The sequence below is a fragment of the Python bivittatus genome, unplaced genomic scaffold (genome assembly GCF_059951505.1).
Source record: "Python bivittatus isolate LINGU-HERP-01145 unplaced genomic scaffold, Pbiv_v1 ctg000020_np1212, whole genome shotgun sequence".
In the NCBI taxonomy this organism is placed as follows: Eukaryota; Metazoa; Chordata; class Lepidosauria; order Squamata; family Pythonidae; genus Python; species Python bivittatus.
In genome coordinates, this window is record NW_028277030.1 from 88,386,833 (window position 1) to 88,410,125 (window position 23,293).

At 37.4% G+C, this 23,293-nt stretch overlaps 1 protein-coding gene across 2 annotated transcripts in view; it reads right to left on the reverse strand.

Moving 5' to 3' along the window:
- Nucleotides 1-23,293, reverse strand: part of SIPA1L2 (signal induced proliferation associated 1 like 2) — a 95,523-nt gene that overhangs the window by 16,627 nt on the left and 55,603 nt on the right. For both annotated transcript variants that reach the window (XM_015889666.3, XM_007437304.4), the window contains exons 10-16: nt 16,760-17,017; nt 15,410-15,493; nt 14,696-14,793; nt 13,106-13,209; nt 11,179-11,564; nt 8,789-9,004; nt 800-917 (exon numbers count right to left, since the gene is read on the reverse strand). In XM_015889666.3, the coding sequence (XP_015745152.2) occupies nt 800-917; nt 8,789-9,004; nt 11,179-11,564; nt 13,106-13,209; nt 14,696-14,793; nt 15,410-15,493; nt 16,760-17,017 (1,264 nt within the window). The remainder of the gene's footprint in view (nt 1-799; nt 918-8,788; nt 9,005-11,178; nt 11,565-13,105; nt 13,210-14,695; nt 14,794-15,409; nt 15,494-16,759; nt 17,018-23,293) is intronic.

Consider the following 23,293-nt stretch of genomic DNA (forward strand, 5'->3'; position numbering starts at 1 on the left):
ATGTCATGCCAAGTGTCAATCTATAAGCCTTAGCACAGAGATGCAGGTCTTTCCCTGGGGATTATAGATGCTCGGGAAGCCAACATAATTGGATTTATTCTTTAAGGTTACTCTTCCCCTATCCTGATAAGTGAGAGACACTATTGTCTGAATATAGACTCCTTTTTGCCACCCACTGATATACATTGTCCCACATTCACAGTATAAAGTTTGAATGCTAAGAGAGGCCAGCTCTCCAGCACATGGTAAACTAAGCTGCATATGCTTCTAAGAATTTTATTCTCATTTCACATATTTGAATCAATTGTGGGAGGAAAAAATGTTCTTAGTAATCCAGAATGCATGACTATTTAGAAGGCAAGCCATAATTTTTTTGCTATAATTTAAAGCAAAGCTGATTTTAAGCACAGCTTTCCAAATGTGATACAAACCCTTTAGTGAATACATAATATGTTGAGTTTTCTAATTTACTATACAAATATGTGATCTGAAACAAACAAGTCATAATATATACTGTGTCGTTCTTATTTAGCTGGTTATATATAGCTCTGAAGATGTTATCTTTGGGACTGGGGACAAGCCTTAGAAGCAGCTATGCGCCAAGCTTTCTGGAGGATGCAGTGCTTGAAGCACCGTGTTTTGCAAAGTATTCTTTCTGAATGCACTGTACAATCCTACTTCTCTCAATTATTATCTCTTCATTTGTCATTGCTAACATTTTTAAACCCTTAGTAATGTCAATGGATTTGGGGCATAATTGCTTCTAAGAAGTAAAAATATATATTTAAAAATAGCTAACCTTTCTTCTTCCATCCTCTGCAGAGATGTTATTCTGCATCATCAACTTCAGAAACTCTTCTTTGGAGAGGGCTTGCTGGCTTTCAGAAACTATACTCCTTACAGAAGCTTGAAGCTGACTTGAAGAAAGGCCATCAACATAATTATACATCCCACAGAGACAATTTTTTATAGTTAGCTAATAACCTTCCAATGCTTTCCTATCTAAATATCTTTATCCTCTTCATACATACATATACAGTACTGCGCAAAAGTTTTAGGCAGGTGTGAAAAAATGCTGTAAAGTAAGAATGCTTTCAAAAATATATATTGTAATTGTTTATGTTTATCAATTTACAAAATGCAAAGTGAGTGAACAGAAGAAAAATCTAAATCAAATCAATATTTGGTGTGATTACCCTTTGGCTTCAAACCAGCATAAGTCAGGGATCTTGTAGAGTCAGGTATATGATTAACCAATTATACCAAGCAGGTGCTAATGATCATCAATTTCATATGTAGGTTGAAACACAGTCATTAACTGAAACAGAAACAGCTGTGTAGGAGGCTTAAAACTGGGTGAGGAACAGCCAAACTCCGCTACTAAGGTGAGGTTGTGGAAGAGAGTTTCATGTCACAGGTCATACACTGTGGCAAGACTTGAGCACAGCAACAAGACACAAGGTAGTTATACTGCATCAGCAAGGTCTCTCCCAAGCAAACATTTCAAAGCAGACTGGGGTTTCAAGATGTGCTGTTCAAGCTCTTTTGAAGAAGCACAAAGAAAGGGCAACGTTGAGGACCGTAGATACAGTGGTCGGCCAAGGAAACTTAATGCAGCAGATGAAAGACACATCATGCTTACTTCCCTTTGACATGGGAAGATGCCCAGCAGTGCCATCAGCACAGAACTGGTGGAAACCAGTGGGACCCAGGTACACCCATCTACTGTCCAGAGAAGTCTGGCCAGAAGTGGTCTTCATGGAAGAATTGTGGCCAAAAAGCCATACCTCCAATGTGGAAACAAGGCTAAGTGACTCAACTATGCATGAAAACATAGGAACTGGAGTGCAGGAAAATGGCAGCAGGTGGTCTGGACTGATGAGTCAAAATTTGAAAGATTTGGCTGTAGCAAGAGGCAGTTTGTTTGCCGAAGGGCTGGAGAGCGGTACGATAATGAGTGTCTGCAGGCAACAGTGCAGCATGGTGGGGGTTCCTTGCAAGTTTGGGGCTGCATTTCTGCAAATGGAGTTGGAGATGTGGCCAGGATCAGTGGTGTCCTCAATGCTGAGAAATACAGGCAGATACTTATCCATCATGCCATACCAGCAGGGAGATTGGCCCCAATTTATTCTGCAGCAGGACAACGACCCCAAACATACAGCCAATGTCATGAAGAACTATCTTCAGCGTAAAGAAGAACAAGGAGTCCTGGAAGTGATGGTTTGGCCCCCACAGAGCCCTGATCTCAACATCATGGAGTCTGTCTGGGATTACATGAAGAGACAGAAGGATTTGAGGCAGCCTACATCCACAGAAGATCTGTGGTTAGTTCTCCAAGATGTTTGGAACAACCTACCTGCTGAATTTCTTCAAAAACTGTGTGCAAGTATACCTAGAAGAACTGATGCAGTTTTGAAGGTGAAGGGTGGTCACACCAAATATTGATTTGATTTGGGTTTTTCTTCTGTTTGCTCACTGTGCATTTTGTAAATTAATAAACATAAACAATTACAATATATACTGAAAGCATTCTTACTTTACAGCATTTTTTCACACTCACCTAAAACTTTTGCACAGTACTGTGTATTATATATATTCCTATTCTAGTCCTAGCCCATATAGAAATTTTAATTTGTAAAGGACTTAAACTAAGCACACAAAACTAAAATTAAATTATTAATGAACAATCATGATCAAAATGGATATTAAAGAACAGTTATCAGTAGAAACATACTTCCTACAGAACTACAAATGTTCAATGAAGCAACAATCCTTTAAAATATTGGGGCATAAAACTGTATCATGCAAGCAGATATCTGCTTACACAAAGAGATTTGTTGGTTTCTTCTCTCCCTTGCTCCAAAGTGTCCCCCAACATCCAAGAGAACATTCTGTAGGAAAACGAGTATTGAAGAGGGCATAGGTAATCCCCCCTCTTTTCTATTAATGGAAGCCACTGTCAATTGAATTATGCTCTATGGTACCAAATGACATTTCAGAGAACACCTACAACATATAACTTGCTTGATTCATTCTTTTCAATGTATCCTCAAATACATTTTGGCATTTTAATTAAATTCAAGATCAAAATAAAGAACAAAGCTTACTTATCCCCCGAGAATATTATTTACATTATTAGTTAAGCTCCAGTGATAATGTGTGAAATTATAATTGGTTCAATTATAAAGACATAGTTTTATTATTACCAGAAATCTGACAAAACCGTTTGGTGTAACAGCTATATGAAGTATCTTATTTCCATAAAGACACAATTAAATGACTTATTTAAATAATACAAACTGAAAATTCCCATATATTTTGATCATATATGTAAGACCAATAGCTGTCAAATCCAACAAAATCAGTGACTATATACTATCAGAGAGAAATACAGACTTTTACAATTAGGAAGATGCATTTAAACATCATGTTCCTAATCTTACAAGGCCAAGGTTTTATACAGTAACACATAAGTTAATGTGTCCCTACTGCCCTCTCCTTTGTTTGCTCTGTATATTGGAACATGCCCTGCTTTGATCAAGCCATAGTCAGAAGCAACCCCCACCCCCCATAATTATAATGAGCTTTCCAAGAAGAGTACTTCGCACTAAAAATGGGGTATGCAAATGGTATCAATAGGAGCAATTAGGTTTCTGGAATCATGCTCTGACATATTTGTATGTCTAATAGAACAAGATAGTTTGTATCTTGCATACGTGTATGTGTGTGGGGGGGCAAAGAATGTAGCAAAAACTGCTGAAATAAGGACCTCAGATAAAAATGTTTATGCTATAGAAAATGAGAGTGTTGCTGAAATAGGCCTCTGAAACCCCTCAAACAAAAATCTGAAAAAGCAAAAGCTCATAAAATCTATGCCCTTCATTGTCTATGTGATATTGTTCAGAGTAGAGGAAATAAACAAGATGAGCCTGAACCCTAACTACAGAATGGCAAATATTATTTAATAGGCACAATGGAGACGTGGGGTTTCAAGACTGCAGCTGAAAGAAGGAACAGAAGAGAAGGAGGAGGAGTTGCACCTAGATTAAGAACATCCATTCCTACTCAGAAACCCAGATGAATGAGTTGGCAATATTGTAAGGAACATTTGGCTTAAAATAAGTAGAAGAACAAATAAAAACTCTATTGATGTAGGTGTCTAATACTGCCCCACAACCAAGTTGTGGAGATGTGTTCCAAAAGCAAACTGCAGATCTTTCAGAAAGACATGAAGTTGTAGTGATTGAAGACTTCAAGTATTGTACTGAATCCACATTCACACATTCATTCTTGATCCTATCTCTACTTGTTTTATAACACACTCATCTTCTGATTTGAATTCTCACAGCATTCAACTTTTATGCTTTTCCTGACACACCCAACTCTTATTGGTATATAAAAAATGGGCATAAGCACACCCATATAAACAGCGCTCTTTGCTATTTTTGTCATTCATTCATTCCTGGCAACAAACCATATACTATTCACTACATTTCTATCAGGAATTGTACATCTTCATCCATTTCCCCATCTTGCAGTAGACAAATTATTCATCTACTTGCTGTAATTGTTTCCCACATATGACTAACTTGCAATCTTCACCCCATTTTTCCTGGCAAACACAACTCCCTTGAACTTCAACAGATTCATTTTCAGCTCCATATTCCTTGTCCTTTCATACAATTAATCTAACATTCACTGCAAATAATTCAGGGTCTCAGCCAGCAACATTGCATCCTCAGCATACAAAAAAGATAGGTACATTCATATTCCCAACCATCACACCTCTAACATCACCACAAGCATTCCTTATATGTTTATCCATATGGATTAAAAAAAACAAGGAAACAACAAACATTCTTGACTAACTTTCTTATCAATATTGAAGCATTTGCTAAGGATTCTATTTTTTCTCACACATACTATTATTTTAAATATCACATTCAGTAAGCAACATTAAACTCCATAATTGTACAAAATGTTCTATAATCTAAGACTATTCACTTTATCATACACTTATATCAAATAAATGTAGATGGAACTTCCTTTCTCACATTAATACATTTCTCAATAACCTGCTGAAGACGAAAAATATGGCCTGCACATTCCCTGCCTGTAAAGCCATATTATATTTCCCAAATTTTATTCATTGCCATCTCTTGCACCCTTTTGATCAGAATTCTGCCAAATGTGAAACAAGTTACACAGAAAGTCCATAAGTAAACCTCATATTTTAACATTTCTCCAGTTCCACCACCTACACTGAAGCCTTGAACCTACACTTCACTGTTACGCATATATTTATCAAGCTTAATTTAACTTATTCAATTTAGGCACCACCCAACTCCAAAATAATTATTTACTCCACAAGATAAGACCATCCTCATTCAGATCTAATATATCTTTTCTCCTCTTAGTTTCATACATAACTATCCTTCCTTCCTTCCTTCCTTCCTTCCTTCCTTCCTTCCTTCCTTCCTTCCTTCCTTCCTTCCTTCCTTCCTTCCTTTCCTTCCCTCCTCTCCCTCCCTCCTTCCTGCCGCCCAGCCCAGCCCAGCCCAGCCCAGCCCAGCCCAGCCCAGCCCAGCCCAGCCCAGCCCACTCTTTTATCATTTCCTCCTCTTAAATTCCAAGTCACAAACTTCCATATGCCAAGGTCATCAAATGGACCCATAGATACTGGCATTTGCCATCCATCATACCTTTGGTCAACTGAGTCTTTCATAAAACATTTCTTAATAACATAGAAAAGGTATAGATTACTCACTAGTGTTAGATGTACTCATGTCACATTCCTTTGAAACCGTAAGGTCAATACCAATAACCAAAGCCGTTTTATCCCAAATATGATCACATTATTCTATGCAAGCTAGGATCTCTAATCTGAAAATTATCTTGCAAGCCAACATACTTCCACCTTCACTCAGTAAAGAGGACAATATACTAAGAGTCAATAAAGAAAAGACAGAGCTACTCAGCACCTATTTTGGTACAGTGCAACAAAAATCTGTTTTCTATGAAGATAAAGAGGCAGGATAAGCTTGAGGATTATAAAAACATTGTCAAGGAATATAACTTTATTTTATAAGGAGTCTAAATCGCCAGGTTCAGATTAATTGCATCCAGGTACTGAAAACCAAATCTATGGAAATCCTGGAGAACTGGCCAAATGGCAGGTGACTGTAGGAGAACAAATATAACTTCATCAAAAGGAGGGGAGGAAAAGATCCAGCAAGTTACTGTTAGGTTGACATGAACAATCAGCAAAATTCAAAAGCAGATAATAAGGAGACTGATCTGTAAGCATGTGGGATATGATGCAGTAATTACCAGTCAGCATGGATTTGTGAAGAACAATTGCCAATATAATCTTGCTTTTCTTAATTAGGTAACTTCCTTAATGTACTATGGGAATACCATAAACATAATATGCCTCAATGTCAGCAAAGCATTTGATGAAGTACCCCATGACATGCTGATTAGAAAACTATTTAAGTGTAGGCTGGGTGGCATGATATCTGGGTGGATATATATCTGGCTCCAAAACTGTATTGAAAAAGTGTTCATCAATAGTTCTTCATCAGATTTGAAAGATTTATCAAGTGGGTTGCCACAAGGACCAGTTCTCGGTCCCCTACTCTTCAATGTTTTTGTTGGTTTGAATGAAGAAGTGGAGGGAATGCTTATTAGATTTAAAGATGATATAAATTTGAGTGGGATAGCTAATATCCTAGAAGACAGAAATAATATTCAAAATGATTGTGATAGGCTGGGGAAATGGGTGAAAGTAACAAAATGACATTTAACAGAAAAAGCGTAAAGTTCTTCATTTAAGAAACAAACAGCAAATGCACAGATGTGGGAGGGGGGATAACTGGCTTGGTAATCGTACAGTGGTACCTCAGTTCACGAACGCTTCTGTTCACGAACAATTCGGTTCACGAACAGCTCCAGTCGCAAAATTTTGCCTCCGTTCGCGAACTCCGCATCGGGTGATGAACAGGATCCGCGGCCATTTTCCCTCCCGTGACACGTGGTTGCGGCTTCCTGTAGGGAGGGGGACTCTCCCTCCAAGCAATAACCGCCTCCCCACCCACCTTCCTGTCCTCCACGCCAGAAGTCGCGTCAAGCAAGGTTAGCTTTCTCTCTCTTCGTACTGTACTTGTGTCATATTTTTGCGGTTTAAAAAAAAAAAAAATGGTTCAGAACAGATTAACCGTAATTACACTGAACCTTATGGGGAAATTTGATTCGGGACGCGATCAAAAATCGGGTCGCAACCAAATTCGGAGGGGTCAGAACGAATTAACCGTATTTACATTGAACCTTATGGGAAAATTTGATTCGGTTCACGACCAATTCGGTTCGCGACCAGAGTCACGGAACGAATTAAGTTCATGAACCGAGGTACCACTGTACTTGCAAAGAACTTGGAAGAGTAGTTAACTGGAAACAGTAGGAGTCAGCAGTGTGATGTCACTGTAAAAAAAGTAAATTCAATTCTAGGTTGCTTCAGCAGGAGCAATATTTCCAAATAATGAATACCCACCATAAATGCTTAAAGTGTGTCTGGTTCTGGTGTGTCTAGTTTTGGGCAGCACACTCTAAGAAGAATTCAGAGAAATTACAATAGATTCAGAGACAGATAAGCAAGAAGGTCACGGGACTAGAAACTAAGACTTCTAACCAGAGCTTGAAGAAGCTGGGCATATTTAGTTTTGAGAAAAGACGCTTGAGAGGGGCATCCTTGAAATGATTTCACATAGAAGGAAAAGAGGGAAAGACAAGATTGATAGATTTAAGTTAATGTATTGAAATTGTAGAAAGCAGATTCAAATTGAATGTTAGAAAAAACTTCTAACAATAATAGCTGTTTGATAGTAGAATAAATTACCCAAAGGAAAGGTGAGCTCCTTTTCAATGGATGTGTCCTGCTACAGATGTTAGCCATCTGATTAGGATGATTTAATTTGGAATCCTGCACTAAGCAAGGAGTTGGTTTCAATGGTCTAAACAGTCCCTTCCTTTTTATAAATCAGGATGTAAATGCAGTCTCTGATGATATGCTGCAATTGTAAATTGCACTTAGGAAATGGCTACACGACCTAGCCTCAAAACAATAATCTATTTTTGAAATAATTATAATAAATTAGGATCTTTTCTATAAAATTGTTTAAAGAAGTATAAGAAACATGAAATTGTGATTATTAAATTAGCACTAGTTACTGGCAATTGTGCATACCCTTTAATTCCATCTCTGGCTTATGCTTTTCAGGCAGACAACTCTACTCAAGCGTTGCTGAAATCTGCTGTTCCTCAGTTGAAAATAGCTGCTAGAGTTCATATCATTATGAACATTATGGTCACTGTGTGTCCATTTCATTGAAGTACATTTTTTCTTAATTCAACTTTAAGACCATGCAATATGAATACTGTCAGATGAATTGTTCTCAGCATTGCTCTTATTTTGTCAACACATTGTTATACAGTTATTTCCTGTGTGTGTGTGTGTGTGTGTGTGTGTGTGTGAAAAAATGGAATGCATAGGAAGAATGTGGGGTACGTGGACGATAAGTTTAAGATTCCCTTAAAATTCCCTGAATAAACCAGACAAAATGCTCAATAGAAGTTGTCTGAAAGTACCTAAATGAAGAAGCCAGAAGCTCTACATGTACTGAACCCTTATCTACTTTTAATCCTCAGGAAATCAATATAATTTAACTTGCCTTTTCTTTCCTTTCACTTACTCCTCCCTTCTCTTCCCCACATATGAATCAAAGATTCTTACTCTTGGCACTCAGAAATTTCAGATTCCTCAGGTGTGGGGCTACCTTCTGACTTTTTCCAGCCAATAACATATTTGTTTATTGCCCCATAGCATTTTGCCATGGATCCAGAGACTGGTTGACGACAATTTTGTGGGACTATATATACTTTGGAGGTATCTAATGATCCACTGCTTTTAGGACCATGCGTTGAAGGACTTCCAGAATGATGCGACCCACTAGAAAAGGGGAAAAATACACACAATAAAATATCTAATGTAGTACTTGAAGAAATCTGAAACAGGAAAAATATTGGCTATTATTTGTTTTAAAAAGACACACACACACACACACACACACACACGCACACAGAGCCTCCATATAGTCTTTAAAAGTCAGCTATATATCATGTAATTTATTTTTGTAATACAGAGTTCATATTCCAGCCAAAGCTGAATTCTTGTTGTTTTGATTTCAATAGAAGATATATAAAAATATTACTTTCTTATTTTAGTTGATGGATGTTTATTGGGTTAGAAAACTATCTGTCTCAAAAATTAAAATAATAAAATTGAAAGAAGAAAAGTACCTCAAAAATTAGTACTGACATTTCAGAAATAAAACATTATAAGGCTGATTAAAAAACATTTTCTAGCACTAGAAAAACCTCAACGTTTGTACCATTTGAGTGTTCGTGGAAAGATATTATAGATGGAGAGTACCATGTCTGAGAAAGCCTTCTCCCTAGTTATATGTGCCTGCTTTCAGATCCAGATATGCAGAGATGACTCTAACAGGGCTCTTAACGGGATTTACAGAGATTCATTTTACTAGCTGTATTTATGTTTAAAAAATTTGGGCATAATCTAGCTAAGATATTATAAAGCATTATATCAAGTTAATACATAAAGCACAGATATATCAGATAACTTACTCTCATGCCTTAAGAATTCAATCAAATCTTGATACTTTGCTTTTCTATAAATTCATCATTTTTAATTAAAAGGATATTAGTAAATATTTTTTAAAAGTTTACTCTGACTTCACTGCTATCCTGTATGGCTTTGTACTGTAAAATGAAACTTCTTGTACTTTTTTGGATCTATTTCTATTTGATTCAACTGATTCATTTACCAGCGTTTTATACTGCATAAAAATTATGTACAGTATTAGTAAACATACTATTATGCACATCAGCATTCAAAACTGAAGACAGCGGTAATAGATTTATTATGTCAGACTTTACAGTTCATAACTTATAAAAGGAACTCTTAAAATGTTTAAGAGTTTGCCATAGTGGTTAAGGCATCTGGTTAGAAACCAAGAGTTCTTGAGTTCTAGTCCTGCCTTAGGCACAAAATCAGCTGGGTGACATTGGGCCAGTCACTCTCTCAGCCCTAGGAAGGAGGCAATGGGAAACCACTTCTGGAGTCCTGCCAAGAAAACTGCAGGGACTTGTCCAGGGAGTTGCCAGGAGTCAATGCTGACTTGAAGACACCAAAAAAAAAAAAAAAAGTTATTCCTACATCTCATGTGAATGGTAGAACTAGAGATGCCCCTGATTCTTGGTTCATGACTTGTACAAACTGTGTATATTGACTGGGGATAAAGGAAATCACATTACATTTATGGCCAATGACTTTAGATCATAAAATTATACAGGGGTACTTTGTCATATCTTTAAATCCAAATTAAAAGTTTGCACACTAGTGCCATGTGAAAGTAATTATTAAGAAAAGTGATACAAGATAGCAATCTTTCCATGGAATATTCAAAGACTTTTGCAGGTAAAAAGATGCAGTGTAATCATAAATTGATTTCATAATAGGCTGTAGGAGACAGAATGATATCCAATTTAATCCTTGCCATAAGGCATAACTCTTCATTAATCAGTGTCTACAATGGGTTGTATGCAAAACTTGTCTCCAATGACTAGACAGAAGGATTCTCATGGCAGGGGGAGAATCCCACCAATGAAATGGAGATACTGAAAAGAAGCTGAACCCAATTCATCATTTCAATATAAAATATGTGTTATTTAAAATATATTGCTCAACAAAGAAAGACCTGATGTATTGTAAGGCAACCTAGTAATAGTGACTCAAGCCAAATCTTACCCAACTCCTGGGAATATGGAGCATATTTAGGTTTATTAGAAGTAAAAGTATGTAAAATTTTGGACTAGATTTCTGAAACACTGTTATCACTTGTAGGCACCACCATACAAAATGGATTCAGAAGCTCACATTTTACAAGAAGAAATATTTTAGTATTTCTTCCTAATTTTTTAAATATAATACTGACAAAATAAGGTTAAAACATTCTCAGTAAAATATAAAGTAAGTAAAAGCAAATTTACACAGTAGCTGCTCATAACTTTAATTTAGTTACCACACTGAGAAAAACCACTCACCTAGAATGTGAAGATAATTCACTGAGGTCTCCCATGCTACCATCACCTATATGATTGCTAGAAATGGCTGATGCATAACTGTGAACAGCGTATACTTTCATCTCATCATCTGGTCCTGGAGATTCAGATGATTCAGCCCACTGATCTGTTCGACCATGAATGCCTGACCGGCTTCCAGAAATGTGCAATGGAGCCAACATTGGAGCAGGCATACAAGGAGCAGTATCAATTCCGCTGTCAGTAGAAGCTCCCTTAATATATGTTAATCCAAGCAAGTCAGAGTCCATTAGATCTTCAGAACCAAAGTGCTTATCATCGCTGTTGCTTGATGTGTTACTAGATAGAGTATTACTGCTAGAATGGCTGGAACAGTTTTTGTCTCCAATCTTAAAGAGAAATATAAATTTCCATTATCTGCAGTTTAATCAATGAAATAAGAAACACATTACCAGTTAGAAATGCCAAATAGAGTTGAAGCAAAAAAAAAATGTGCCACTGTATTTGTATTATTAGTATTTCAATTAACCCATGTTCAAAACAGTCTATAAGATTCTATAAAATTGTACAAAGTGAATTATGTTCAGAGTTTGAAATGATGTACTCAGAATTTAAGAATGGATGTTACATCTTTCACCTGCCTTTACTGTTATGGGAAAGCTGTGGTCTTCCAGATGAGGTAAAACTCCAGCAGCCCCAGCTGACGTGGCCAATAGTCAGGAACGCCAGGAGCAGTTCTTTGACATCTGGAGGGCCACGAGTTCCCCATTCTGAGGTTATTAACTAAACTTTAACTGTAACTGTAGTAACCGTTTTTCTCTCTGTGGCCTAAATACAACATTAAGCAGGTAACTTCTGCCACTGCAAGGTTTCCTTTCACTCTCCCTTCTGCCATGTCTGCAAGATTTAATAAATTCATCTGGAAATATTTTTAATTGATATTAGTTCATTGCCATCACCACTCAATTTTAGAAGAACATACTGTACATACAGAAAAGTTCTATTTAGGTGCTTCAATGTATGTTTATTTTTGCCTAAATAATAAAAACACATATGATGATAATTAAAATAAATGTTTATTCAGTTTATTCCAAGATATGGCAATATAAAATGCCCCTCAAAAATAGCAGGGCATGCATTTCTGAACATGCAGTTTAAAGTTCTAATCAGAATGGAGAGCAATGCTTACTTTACTTAGAGTTTAAACTATTCAGTGGCCTAGAAACAAGGATGGGCTCCTTATAATATGCTTGTTTGAGGTCACTGCCAGAAAGAATACAGGTAGTCCCCAGGTTAAGAATGCCAGGTTTACAGATGACCCATAGTTAAAAACAGAGCCTACTGTAGCAAAATTCGAGTTAAAAACACAATGATTCCACTTAAATACACAATAGTTCAAGTTAATTACACAATACTACTTATACAGTATTATATAATAATTCTGTTCCAGCTCTCATACAAATTCAACTTAAGGACAGACCCTGGAATGGAACTTGTACTTAAACCTGTACTTAAATCCATTTCTGTATCAAAGATGCTTATTATTTTTTATTGGAAGTGCCTTTCATTTATTTCATATTCAGTTTTTAAATCTGGTAGATACTACTGGCTGACCTTTTCTGTATCCAAATTAATTTCTCAGTTTTTTCACCAGGAATTACAAAATTATGCCAAAACAAGCTGCAGAATATAGAAAGATAATATATAAATGAATGTAATGGATCATTTAACTTTTATTACAATTTACTCTTCATATTTCCCATTTCCTGATTTTGTATTGGAAGATTATAATGAAACATCCTTTCAACAAAATAGTAGCCTCAAAATCTGCAACTGTTTTCACTTGTCTTCAGACCTTTGCAACCCAGGTTTTGTCCATACCCATGTGAAAAATATTACTATTTGGGAAACCCCAAGTAAAAAAACTTACATGAGAAAATTTGTTTGGTGAATCCTTCCCATTGTTTTCTTTCTGTAAAGCCCGGTCTTTATAGGAACTCAAGACCTTGGTTGATGGTGCATGCCACTTTGTTTCTGCCATAAATAGTTATTTGTTTTAATAGCTAATAACACAAGCATAATGTACAAGGGGAAAATCGAATATCTTAATATTATATGCATCGGGTTTAAAACAAGGATACTCTTTGGAATTTTTGGAATCATAGAATTTATCTTGCCCTTATCAAACCAAGAGCTATATGGCTTATTAGCTATGACAGTTCTGAATAAGAAGAATTAGTTAACATTAATTATTAGCTATGACAGTACTGAATAAGAAGAATTAGTTAACACGTGCACATTTGCAATATCATCCCAATAAATCATGGAAATGGAGCAAAAGAACAAAATCAATATTGACACTCTTACACTACTCCTAAGCATCAACTGAGCATGGAGATGATCTAGAAAATGGAAGTGGAAAATGAAAGTGTATTGCTTTAAACAGGGCTATCAGTTCCAGATACAAAAGTCTGCATGACCAGTTGATAGCAGGAAAGAGTTAAACCTTTTCTGTATCCCTTTGCTGTCACCAAAATTCTGAATTCTGTCATCCAGAATTTTGCAGCACAGATATAGTCACCCTACTTTAAAGGAGACATCCCAGAAGTTTTCAGAAAAAGAGATTACATTTGTAGGAGGAAAAACTCTCTTCAAAGAAAATGCACTGAGACACACGTATAGTTGATTTCATTCTGTGTGCTAGACAATATAATTAACAAGTAGATATTCACAATATGAAATATGAAAGTTTATAAGAATATTTGCAACTTAATGAAAAAGATTATATGAACATGTAAAATGGAGAGAACAGATGTTTAAAGATAATAGGGGGGACACGTTATAGATCGCCCCTGTCAGCTTTCTCAGATAGACCAGATAGGAAACATGACCAGGTAAGCTAATTCTACTTTATTCTAAGGCTACATTAACAGAATCTTGCACGTCTAATAGTACAAATCTCCTGCTGTCTTTTACCTCCTGAAAAGTTAGGGAGGCTCCTTTCTGAGTCTCTTTCTCTTCCCATTATGCAGCTGTGGGCTATGCCCTTTCTTATCTGATTGTTTCCTAGGCAGCATCTCTCTCCCTCCCTCCATCTCCCAAGGTCATTCCCACATTCCATTACAATGCCATATTTTATAAATTTAATTGTGCTGCGAGTTTCTAGTCATGCCATCACTTTAACCTTTCCAAGTTCCACTCAAATTTGAGATTGATTTCTGATGCTCATAAATCACTCAATTTACCTAGGGTTCCATCAGATTTATTAGGGTTCATCTGTATTTTTATCTTTCACTCCCTAAAACTTCAGTAAATATACTTTCAAATACACAGATTTATAGAAAAGTACTAATAGAGATTTTACAAAAGGATGGAACTTGTTGCCATCAGAATGCTGATGACGACACACAGTTTTGCTTAATTATTTTTTGTTAGATTGATATCCTGCCTTTCCTCCAGAAGCCCAGGGAGATAAACAATTTAGCAAATAATCATTTTAATTTAAAAGAACTTTTACTACCATTGGGATGTCTGGACCCTTCCAAAGATTCTTCATGTTCTCTGCCTTCTTCACTCTCCAAGAGACCTTGATGGTCATGAAGTAAAGGGGACTGGCATCTTTAAGCAGAAAGAGAAAGTGATGGGTTTTCTCATTATGAAAGCTATCCATTCCATATGAACCATTTTTGCTCCCATGGCATGGCATTTTAAAGATATTTTCATCAGATGACTGAGCACAAATAAAGATTCACTGGCGATTAACATAGCTTTTAATGAAACCTGCTGCCGAATTTCAAGTATTGTTCATTAAATAATGATATGCACAGAACTGAATATTTTCTAATCTTTATTAAACACAGCTGAGGTCTGCATTTCATTTATATTAGATTGGTACAGTTCTCCTCCTTTCAGCTAAGTAGCAATGCTTCGTAGTGCCTTACATTCAAGGCAAAAAGGTGTTTTGGAACACACAGGGGCACAATCATAGTATCTGCCTGCAACTGCTTTTTCTGAAAGAGTATGGCAAAGGCAAGTGGGAATTGGTTCTAAATTTTCAGAGATTGAGAAACGTGAAAATTGAAGCTCCTAAACAAGCATAATTAATTATTTCTGCAGGGATGTTATCTCCTTCAACATAACCCTTCATAAAAGCTAGAAACAGCTGAATGTTTTACTAATATATTATGCATTAACTATTTTTCACAGTCAAGATATATATAAAAAAAACAAGTACCCATCATATCCTACTTGGTGCCTCCACTGACTACTCCCGCTTGGTCCTGGATCACTGGAGGATGATTGATTGCTTGGAGAACTTCTGAAATAATGAGTAATTTAAGATGTACTAAGATATGTGGTGATCTAGTAAGTATCCTATTATTTTAATAACATTCCTTATGAACAAATTTTATATTTAAGAATTAAGAATATGAAGTATTCAATATGATGGCATTAAAACTTAAACTATGTAATGGGTTTGACTTTATATAGAACTGTAATAATCCAGCATTCAGCAAAATGTATTATGTTCCAGTGAAAATCAGTGGAATTCAATACAGTACACATTCCTCACACCCTGTTCATATCAATGTTTATGTTAATAGTGAAAATAAACTATTTCACAATTAATGGTATCTTATAATATATCATGAATTGTAAGGATAATAAAATTAGAGTGCATATTTTAATTATGTCCTCTTCCACAAATATGTCCTGCATTGAACATGGAATTGAACGCAATGGTCCATTTGACCCCCTTTCCACTCTAAAATAATATATTTTCAAACTAAATTACAGTAACTCTTCCTGAGTCCTGAGCCAGGAAAATAATATTTGGTCTCCATGTGCTTTGGATAGTACTACTATCCAAATTAATTACTAATATGGTTTCCATTGAGAAAATGTTAATATGTACTTCCATAACATTTGAATGTTATGAAGACCACACAAATCAAAAGGATGACATAATAAATATAGCTGTTGTGCAGAAACGTATCATAGACTTTGGTTACTCCATCTGGTTCTGCTAAAAGGAACTGAACTATTTTTATCTCCCAGAACCAATCACACCTCATACATAATGAATCTCAAAAAACCCTAAAAAAAATCAAGAGTCATTTAATCCAGCAGTATTTATGTTTATCCACACAGAGGGTATATAGGGCATAAAGACAGGAATCTAATCAGTCCTTGCTCGGTTGCCTCTGAAGATGCCAGCCACAGATGCCAGAAAAACATCAGGAAATCAGTTCGCTAGACCATGGCCACTAAATGCTGAAGCCCAACACTGCCCAATTTAGAATCAAATTAATTTACAGTCAAATATTTATTTTTCATTCTATTTCTCAAGAAGACCTATTCTATTCTATTGGCTAGGCATCCTAGGATGTCAAAAGAAGCTTGTCAGTTTTTATATTCCAAACAGAGGATATGAATTCAAATTACATTTTCCTTTTAATATCAACATGAGCAGCAACGACTATCCTTGGCTTCCAGGAAAAACAAAAACAAAACTACTGTAGACAGAGCCTAGGCTCACTTGATGAAGCATTTAGAAAATATAAAATGGAAGAGCGCATATTACCTTGCACCATCTGGAAGCTTTCTGTCAAAAGAAGTGCTGCGAGGAATAGCAGTTTGTGCCTGATGGAGAATCTGCTGGCACTGCAGTCTGTCAGATGTTCCTAAGATTGGAGAGGCACGAGAGAGAGGCTGCCCAGCAGAAGTTGGCACCCGATGCCAAGTAGTATTCCTCCTGAAAGGAGTTTTATACTCACATGGGGTGCCTTCGCTGTCAAGTTTGTACTCCACCATGGGAATTCGACAGAGCTCTGAGCATCCCCTGTAGCACACGTAAACATCACAATTAATCTTTGAGGATCACAAGAATGTTTACCATAACAATGATGTTCCATTTCATACTATACACGTTTAATATATTGCCACCTGCATACTCATGCAAGTAGATAACACGATGAAGAGCAGTGAATTTATAATGACATGAAAACATAAGATTTATAATAACATTTTAAAAGGTGTGTGTTTACTAGATAATTATCTACTAAATAAAAAGTATAGACAACTTTTTAAAACCATAATATTTCAAAACTAGGAAGGCTGGAATATGGATTACATAAGCTGTGGAACTTATAGTAAATATTTTAACATGTTGGAGCAAATGTGTGTATCTCTATGTGTTTCTGTGTTTCTGTATATGTGTATTATTATGGTTGGTTGCACAATCAGCCAGATATTTAGACTGGATTTGGCATTTTTGTCCACCTATTGAGTCCTTCCCAAGGACTTGGGATAGGCAGATGTTGTTGTTTAATATTAAAGGTATCATCGTAGGATGTAAGCTATTCCAAGTAAAGCTGCCTTTTGCATTTTGACTGATGGTGATTTTGTCAATGCCAATGGTGTATAAGTGTTGCTCCAGATATTTTGGGATTGCACCCAAGGCACCTATTACTATTGGTACTATCTTTACTTTCTTTTGCCACAGTCATTCTACTTCCATTTGCAGGTCTTTGTATTTTGTGATTTTCTCCAGTTCTTTCTCTTCTATTCTGCTGTCCCCAGCTTTAGCAATGTCCACTATCCAAACTTTTTTGTCTTTCCTATCAACAATTGTTAAATCTGGGCTGTTATGTGGCAGGTGCCTGTCTGTTTCAATTCTAAAGTCCCAGGGCACTTTAGCTTCTTCATTTTCTATTACTTTGTTTTTTTTGTGGTCCCACCAGTTCTTGCTTGCAGGCAAGTGATATTTTTTGCAAACATTCCAATGCACCGTTGTTGCTATTTTGTCATGCTGTTGTTTGTAATTAGCCTGTGCAATCTTCTTGAAGCAGCTAACTAGGTGGTCCACTGTTTCTTCAGCTTCTTTGCAGAGGTGGCATTTGCTGTCTGTTGCTGTCTTCTCAGTTCTGGGTTTCTATGCATTGTTCTTCAGGCTTGGTCTTGTGCAGCCAGACTTAGCCCCTCTGTCTCTTTCTTCAAATTTCCTGCTCTTAACTATTGCCAGGTCTTATTGTTATCTGCTCTGCCTGCTAGTTTTTTTGTGTACTGGCCAAGTAATACTTTGCCTTGCCATGTCTCTTTTCTATTCTTCATCTGGTCTTTCTTATAGGCCAGTTTGATCTCTTTGGTATTCAGTAAGCCTTCCAGGTGTATTAGCTTCAGTGCATCTTCTTCACTGTCCTTCAGATATTCTTCCAATGTCCTTTTTATTTCTTCAACTGACTGGTGTACATGCAATGTTCCACGCCCACCTATGCTCCTTGGTAAGTAGACTCTGTCAGCGTCACTGCATGGAGGAAGGGCATGATTCATTGTCATTATTTTTCTGGTCTTCCTATCCAGGGCTTCTAGTTCAGCTTGAGCCCAGTTCACTATTCCAGCTGTATTCAGGTAGTCCCTGGGTTAAGAACACCAGGTTTAAGGACGACCCATAGTTAAGAATGGAACTTACTATAGCAAAATTTGAGTTACATACACAATGATTTGAGTTAAATACAGAGTGGTTCAAGTTAATTACACAATACTACTTATACAGTATTATACAATAATATTGTTCCGACTTACACTTCACTTAAATTTCACTTAAGGACAGATCTTGTGAACGGAACCTATTCTTAAACTGGGGACTACCTGTATTTAATGACTGGAATTGCCCAGGTGTTAATCGCCTTGATGGTATTTCCACCACTGAGTTTGGACTTTAAGATGTTCTTTACTTTTCTGATGTATTCACTACCAAACTTCTTCTTGATTTCAGTGTGCTTTATGTTGTCAACCTGAAGGATGCCCAGGTATCTGTAGTGATCTTCTTCATCCAGACTTCTGATGTTATTTCTATAGGATATCTTGATTCCTTCAGTTTTTACTATTTTTCCCCTGTTGATGGTAAGGGTGGCACATTTGTCTGGTCCAAACTCCACTGCAATATCTTGGCTGTATATTCGGACAGTGTTGAGCAGCAATTCCATTTCAGATGATGTTTTTCCATACAGCTTCAGATCGGCCATGTAAAGGAGATGGGATAGCCTGGCAGATGTTTGTGATGTTTGATAGCCATGGCCTGACTTGTTCAGTATTGTTGAAAGAGGAATCAATGCAATGACAAACAGTAGTGGTGATAGTAAATCTCCCTGAAAGATTCCTCTCTTGATGATAACCTCTTCCAGTCTATCACATTGACCAGCAACTGTGTTTTCCATTGTGCCACTGATCTTTGCACAAAGCTTCTGATGTTTCTACTGACTCCTGTTATTTCTAGGCACTTGATTATCCAGTCATGTGGCAGGGCACTGAATGCCTTCTTGTAATCAATCCAAGACGTAATCAATCCAATTCAAATTGGTCTTCCTTCTCTTACAGTTTTCCAAAATCATCTTGTCAATTAGAAGCTGATCTTTTGTCCCTCTGTTGTTTGGGCAGTTTCCTTTCTGCTCAGATGGAAAGAGCTTGTATTCAACTAAATGCTGTTGGACTGCATTAACTACCACACCAGTTAGCAATCTGAAAGTTGTTGGCAAGCAGGCAATTGGCCTGTAGTTGCCTGGTGCTGTCCCTTTTGCTGGATCTTTCATTATCAGGTAGGTTTTGCCAGATGTTAGCCAAACGTGGCAATGAGTGGGTACAAGCAGTCAGATGTTTCAACCAAAAACCATGCAGTTCATCTTCACCTGGTGCTGGCCAATTATTGATCTTCTTTGCCCTTTCCTTCTTCCATCATCATCATCATCATCATCATCATCATCATCATCATCATCATCATCATCATCATCCCATATCAATCCACTGCTAGATGAATCCCTCTTCATTGAAGACTATGGACTGTAATCTATCACACTAGTCTATTATGGTTGATAGGGGAGTTTTTTTGACACACACATTAATTCTTCTCTTCTCCATGCTCACACTGAGGTGACCTTATTCCCAGGCAATACTATATACGATTACAGCCTCTTTACATATAGTTAAACTATAGACTCACCATCTAATTAACACAGGGACAGTTCCCCTCCCCTCCTTTAATCCACTTTCTATTTTTGTTGAATGTTTGGATAGGTTGCTATTTGCAATCCTCGATGTCCCTAATCAGATCTAAGTCCAAATGAGTTCAGTTAGGCTTATTCCCAAACAAGAGAGCACAGGACTGCAGCCTTCAGAACAGCACTGCTTGCATTTGCAGACCTCCCCGCCCCCCGCAAAAATATCCTTTACCTCCTCCCCGCCTCTGACTATTGGCTTCTAATATTTAAACAAAATAACATTAAGAAAAAAGCACATTTATAATTTGTACTGAATGGTGCATGTATCAGAACTCCTGAGATTCTTGGATGCAAAGAAATGCAATCCTTAACTGTAAAGGGGAACCAGTTGGCTAAATTGCTATTTACCATTCTCAGATTACAAACAGATCATTCTCCCAGCAACAGGAAGAAGATAAATCCTCTATTGATAAGACAGGCATCAAATGAGCATACCCAGAAGGCACTCCCAAGAAAAGAAAGGAAAAATGGAATCTGACAAGAACATGATGAAGCTCTTTACTGACTGCAGTGTAAACATTGATCTTGACTGTTTAGGGTTTGAATTGTTTTCCAAAGCAAGATATTCCTGTGGGTCCACACTTGAAAAGACATAACAATCCCCAGGAAATCCGTGACAGTTAAGCAAGGCACAAAACCTGCATCTTATGTACTAGCATCCAATGCTATGATGCAAGTAGGTAACTCTGGGATTTGCATCATGATGTCATGTACACATATTGTCACTTTGAAGAACACCACTTTCAGCCCAGAAGACTCTTCCAAGGTCCTGGATGCTGGATCATTCAGAGCCCTGGCCTCAGAATGCTACTGCTAAATTCCAGATCAATTTGCAACCCATCCGTTTCTTGGACAGAGAGGAATGGGCAGACCTGGCATGTATTACTGAACAGAGAAATCGCCTTGCTGGTAATCTTCCTGACTGGGTTTAGGTTCTGCAGTAGCTGTGATTCTAAGATTGGGGAAGAGGAATAGTGAGGATCTTCAAAGAGACCTGTTCTGGGGGTGGTCAACTTCCCAGAATGTTGGCATTCAGGGATTTCAATCTCCATGCTCTCTGGAGGCTAGGTCAGAAGTGTCAGAACCTCCAGGGCAACTACTGTCTCAGATCATTACTGACCCAACTGATACAGATGGCCATACATTAAATCTTTTTTTTTTTTCTTGGAACAGTTTGTTCAGAAACTGGAAATTCTATTAGTTGTCATGTTCAGTTCACTTTCTGATCACTGTGAAACTCATTAGTGCTACCAATCTCCACAGGGTTGGAAGATAATTAGGATGGTCAACCCCAGGCACCTTATGGATCCACTGATTTCCAGCAGGTGCTCACGGAAATTTCTACAGAAGAGAAGAGAAGAGAAGAGAAGAGAAGAGAAGAGAAGAGAAGAGAAGAGAAGAGAAGAGAAGAGAAGAGAAGAGAAGAGAAGAGAAGAGAAGAGAAGAGAAGAGAAGAGAAGAGAAATTCTACAGATCTTGTGGGCAATACCACTATGCATCTGGTTAATCTCTAGAATACAGAATTAGTATAAAAACACTGGATGAGATTGCTTTCAGGTGGCCTTTCAGAAAAAAGTTTCCTTATCTGACCTGTCTGCAGATAAAACCACTTATATTTGCTTGGAGTTATACACATCATGGGCAGAATCCAGTAAAAAGACTAAGGCAACTTTTTGGGAGCCATCTTGGGTTCTTTTGAGCTCCTAGAATCTGAAGAAGTGGATTCTTCTGTAAGATGGGCTCAGCCATTGGCAGGTTGCATCTTTGCCCTTCCTGAGTTGTTTGGCAGTTGGACTGGGCGTGTGGTAAATACTCTTTTAAGGAAGTGGTCTGTGCCAGCTACCATGGTTGTGCGCCCACTGTTGAAGACAGCTACAGGGGATCTTGGATGAAGTGAATTATCTAGATCCATACCCAAACATGCATATGGGTCTGAAACAGCACTGGTTCCTCTTGTGAAAGTTGGGATTGAGGGGACTTCTTGTTCTCAGTGATGTTTGATGCTGTTGACCCTGGTAATTTTGTGTACCGTTTGTGAGTGTTAGAAATCAGAAGCATTGTGCTACAGTAGGCATAAGGGCTTCTGGAGCGATCATATCTTTAGGGTTGATAAAAGGTCGAGCCCTTGGCTTGGCCCTTTCTTCCAATTTAATATCTACATGAAATCACTATGTAAAGTTATATATCAGGTGAGGTGAGGTATTATCTGAAATTTGATGAGATCCATCATAGTCCCAGGCCAAACAACTGATGCCATGGGAGTCCTAACACAATGTCTAATGGCTGTCACAAAACAGGTGTAGATTAAATTTCAGCAATATAGAGTGGTTGTTTGTCGAGAAATTTATCTAGCTTCATGATTGGCTCTTGACACACTCCCTTTGAAGGAATAGATCTATAATCTGGAAGTTCTTCTGGATTCATAGTTCCTGCCTGGGCAGCACATGGAGGCTGTAGCCATGAGATCCTTTGCTGCCTTCAACTAATACACCAGATACAACTGTAACTGGAGTGGGATGCCCTGGTGACATCCACTCTTGCACAATTTCTTTTCTTTGGGGCTGCCTCTGAAGATTATTCAGAAACTGCAACTGATTCAAAATTTAGCAGCAGGGGAGAATCATTTCAGATGAGTGACATCTGTTTTGCAGGTGCTTCATTGGCTCCCAATAGGCTTCTGTGTACAGCTGAAATTGCTGGTGAAGATCCCTTTATAGCTCAGGTCCTTGTTATCTCTGGGGCTATCTTTCCAGAGTATAGTCTGCTTATCCTGTACATTCAGTCTGGGCGTGTATGTTTCTGATTTTCCCTGCTTAGAAAGTCAGGGGATTTGGCAACTGAAAAAGGACTTTTTTGGTCACTGTCCCAGCCCTGTAAAGCAAAGTTAGGATGCCCCCTCCTTGCTTTTTTTTGAAAGAGGTTAAGTCAATCCCCTTCTGCTTAGTCTTGAGAACATAAAGTGCTAACACCATGGCTGCTATGTTTTTTATCTGACTCTTGTGTATTTAAATATCATGGTTTTAATCTGGTTTATATGCTTTTCATTTTTTTAGTGTTATTTC